The sequence below is a fragment of the Penaeus vannamei genome, chromosome 20 (assembly GCF_042767895.1).
Source record: "Penaeus vannamei isolate JL-2024 chromosome 20, ASM4276789v1, whole genome shotgun sequence".
Classification (NCBI taxonomy): Eukaryota; Metazoa; Arthropoda; class Malacostraca; order Decapoda; family Penaeidae; genus Penaeus; species Penaeus vannamei.
Window position 1 is genome coordinate 16,308,650 of NC_091568.1, and position 2,500 is coordinate 16,311,149.

The 2,500-nt window shown below is 49.4% G+C and overlaps 1 protein-coding gene across 1 annotated transcript in view; it reads right to left on the reverse strand.

Annotated features, from left to right (window-relative positions):
• Window positions 1-155: 155 nt before the first annotated feature.
• LOC138865148 (uncharacterized) overlaps window positions 156-2,500 on the reverse strand; it is a 15,789-nt gene continuing 13,444 nt past the window's right edge. Inside the window, exon 4 of the mRNA XM_070134523.1 lies at window positions 156-331. Coding sequence (XP_069990624.1) covers window positions 156-331 — 176 coding nt within the window. The remainder of the gene's footprint in view (window positions 332-2,500) is intronic.

The window sequence follows — 2,500 nt, forward strand, 5'->3', positions numbered from 1 at the left end:
AATTCGTAGCAGGATCGCATTGTGTGGAAAATAATTAAAGTGAATGCACACGACATGACTCAAATGAATATAAAAGCCTTCAAAAAACCTCCGAGAGGCAGGCATGACCGTTCGCGGCTGCCGTACAGCGCCCACGTGCAACCACGCCCCCGCGATCAAGCATCTGGATGAAAGCGGATGGCACGCTGCGAAGGCGCTGCTGCCGAGTGGGGGACGCTGGCGCTGCAATTGATGCTCGTGTCGCCCCGCAGCCCCGCAGCACGCTGTGGTCGAGTTGCAGCCCGAGTACCCGACGCGGATGTCCACTTGATACGGAGGCTGGAACGGTTTTCTGCCGTGGGGGGAAGGGGTTGGGGGGGGGGGTCTTGTAGTCTTTTGAGTGATGATAACTGTTGGTAGGGGTGAGGGGGGGGGGGTAGGGACACTGGATGGGAGAGAGAGGGGGGGTTGCTAGGTGTGTTTTTTTCTCATTTTTTGTTTTTGTGTTTCTTTGTTGTTCATGTTTTCCTTAATCATTGTTCTTGGCTGTTTTTTTTTTTTTTTTTCTCTCTCTTGCGTGTGTATTTTTTTTTTTATCTGGCTTTCTCTTTCTATATTTCCCTTTTTTTGTCTGGTTTTGTTTTATTCATTTCTTTTTCTGTTGTTTATTTTTAGTTCGTCCGTCAGCCTCCCCCCCTCTCTTTCTCTTTCTTTTTCGTTTTCTCTTTCTCTCATCCAACCAAAACCACCCACACATCCCAACCACTCATCCACCCATAAACCCATCATCCATCCATCCATCAACCCACCCTTCCTTCCCTTCCTCCCTTTCTCCCTTTCTCTCTCTGCCTCCCTTTCATCTGATTTCCTTTATTATTGTTTTATTGCTCAAGATTATGCATTCTCAGCTTCCAGCCTTCGCAATCACCGCATCGCTCCATGTTGCAAAGGAAACTCTTTTTTTTTCCTTTTCCATTCTTGTAGTTTGCGTCTTTGCAATTGCAGCATTCAGCACCATCCGTAGCAGTGCGTAATGGTATACAGCGCCATCCTTCAGTGCGATACAAAGGGATGTGGGGAGAGATGGAGAAGGAGGGAGGGAGGGAGGGAGGGTGGGAGAGGAGGGAGGAAAGGAAGGAGGGAGGGTGGGAGAGGAGGAAGGGAAGGAGAGAGGGAGAAAGGAGGATGGGAGAGAGAGAGAGGGTGAGATGGGAGGAAGAGAAAGGGAGAGGAGGGAGAGAGGAAGGGAAGGCGTAGACGAAAGAGGGAGGGAGAGGAGAGGAGTGAGGGGAGAAAGAGAAGAGGGAAGGGAGGAGGGAGGATGGGAGAGGGGGAAAGGGAAAGGAGGGAGGGAGGGAAAGAGTGTGAGATGGTGGGACGGCGAGAGAGAGAGAGAGAGAGAGAGAGAGAGAGAGAGAGAGAGAGAGAGAGAGAGAGAGAGAGAGAGAGAGAGAGAGAGAGAGAGAGAGAGAGAGAACTTGGTATCGGCATTCAATATCTTGCAATATTAACGCTCAATACCCTGCAGTATCAACACTCCATCTCGGGGCTCGCTAACCTACAGTGCAAGCGGAGCGCGGAGGCAGGCAGGCAGGCACATCCACCCCTCCCCCTCCTTCCCCTTCCCCCGTCCCCCAGACCTCCAGGCCTTCCTTCCTCAACCCTCCCCCATTCTCCTTCCTCTCCCTCACCCCCCCATTCTCCTTCCTCTCTCTCTATCCCCAACCCCCCTTCCTATTCCCTCCTCTCGTTCAGCCCCTCCCCCTTGCAGTACCTCCTCCGTCCCTGCCCTTCCTTCCCCTCGCTCCCCTCGGCTCCGCTCCCCTCACCGCCACAGTCATAGACGGAATCACAGTTCCGCTTGAATTCGGTGGGAGCTATTCTCAGATTGCTCTCAATAAATTATCGCCCGAGTGAAGCCGAAGCCGAGGACGAGGCCGAGGAATAGGACGAATTCCAAGCCCAAGCCCAAGCGGCCGTTGCGTTCTGCGTTCGTTTCGTTCGCCGAGTTGTCGATGGTACAATGCTAGCAGGGAAAAGAAGGAAGAGTGAGGAGGAAACGTGGAGGGGGTGGTTGCAGCTGATGTTTATTATTATTATTATTATTATTATTATTATTATTATTATTATTATTATTATTATTATTATTATTATTATTATTATTATTATTACAAAGGGATGGAGAACAAGAGGGAAAGAGAGAAAAAAAGAAGAAAGAGGGGGAAAAGATTTGTGTGTGTGTGTGTGTGTGTGTGAGAGAGAGAGAGAGAGAAAGAAATAGAGAGAGAGAGGAGTGGAGAGGAGAGATAAGAGAGATCCACTCCCTCCTCTCTCTCTCTTTCTCTTTCTCTTTCTCTCTCTCTTCAATCTCTTCTCTCTTCTTCTTCTTCTTCATCTTCTTCTTTTTCTTCTTCTTCTTCTTCTTCTCTCTCTCTCTCCACATTCGCAGAACAATTCATCTAATATACACAAAAGCTATATATAAAAAACACGCAACCAACAACAAACCAACCCAACCGCG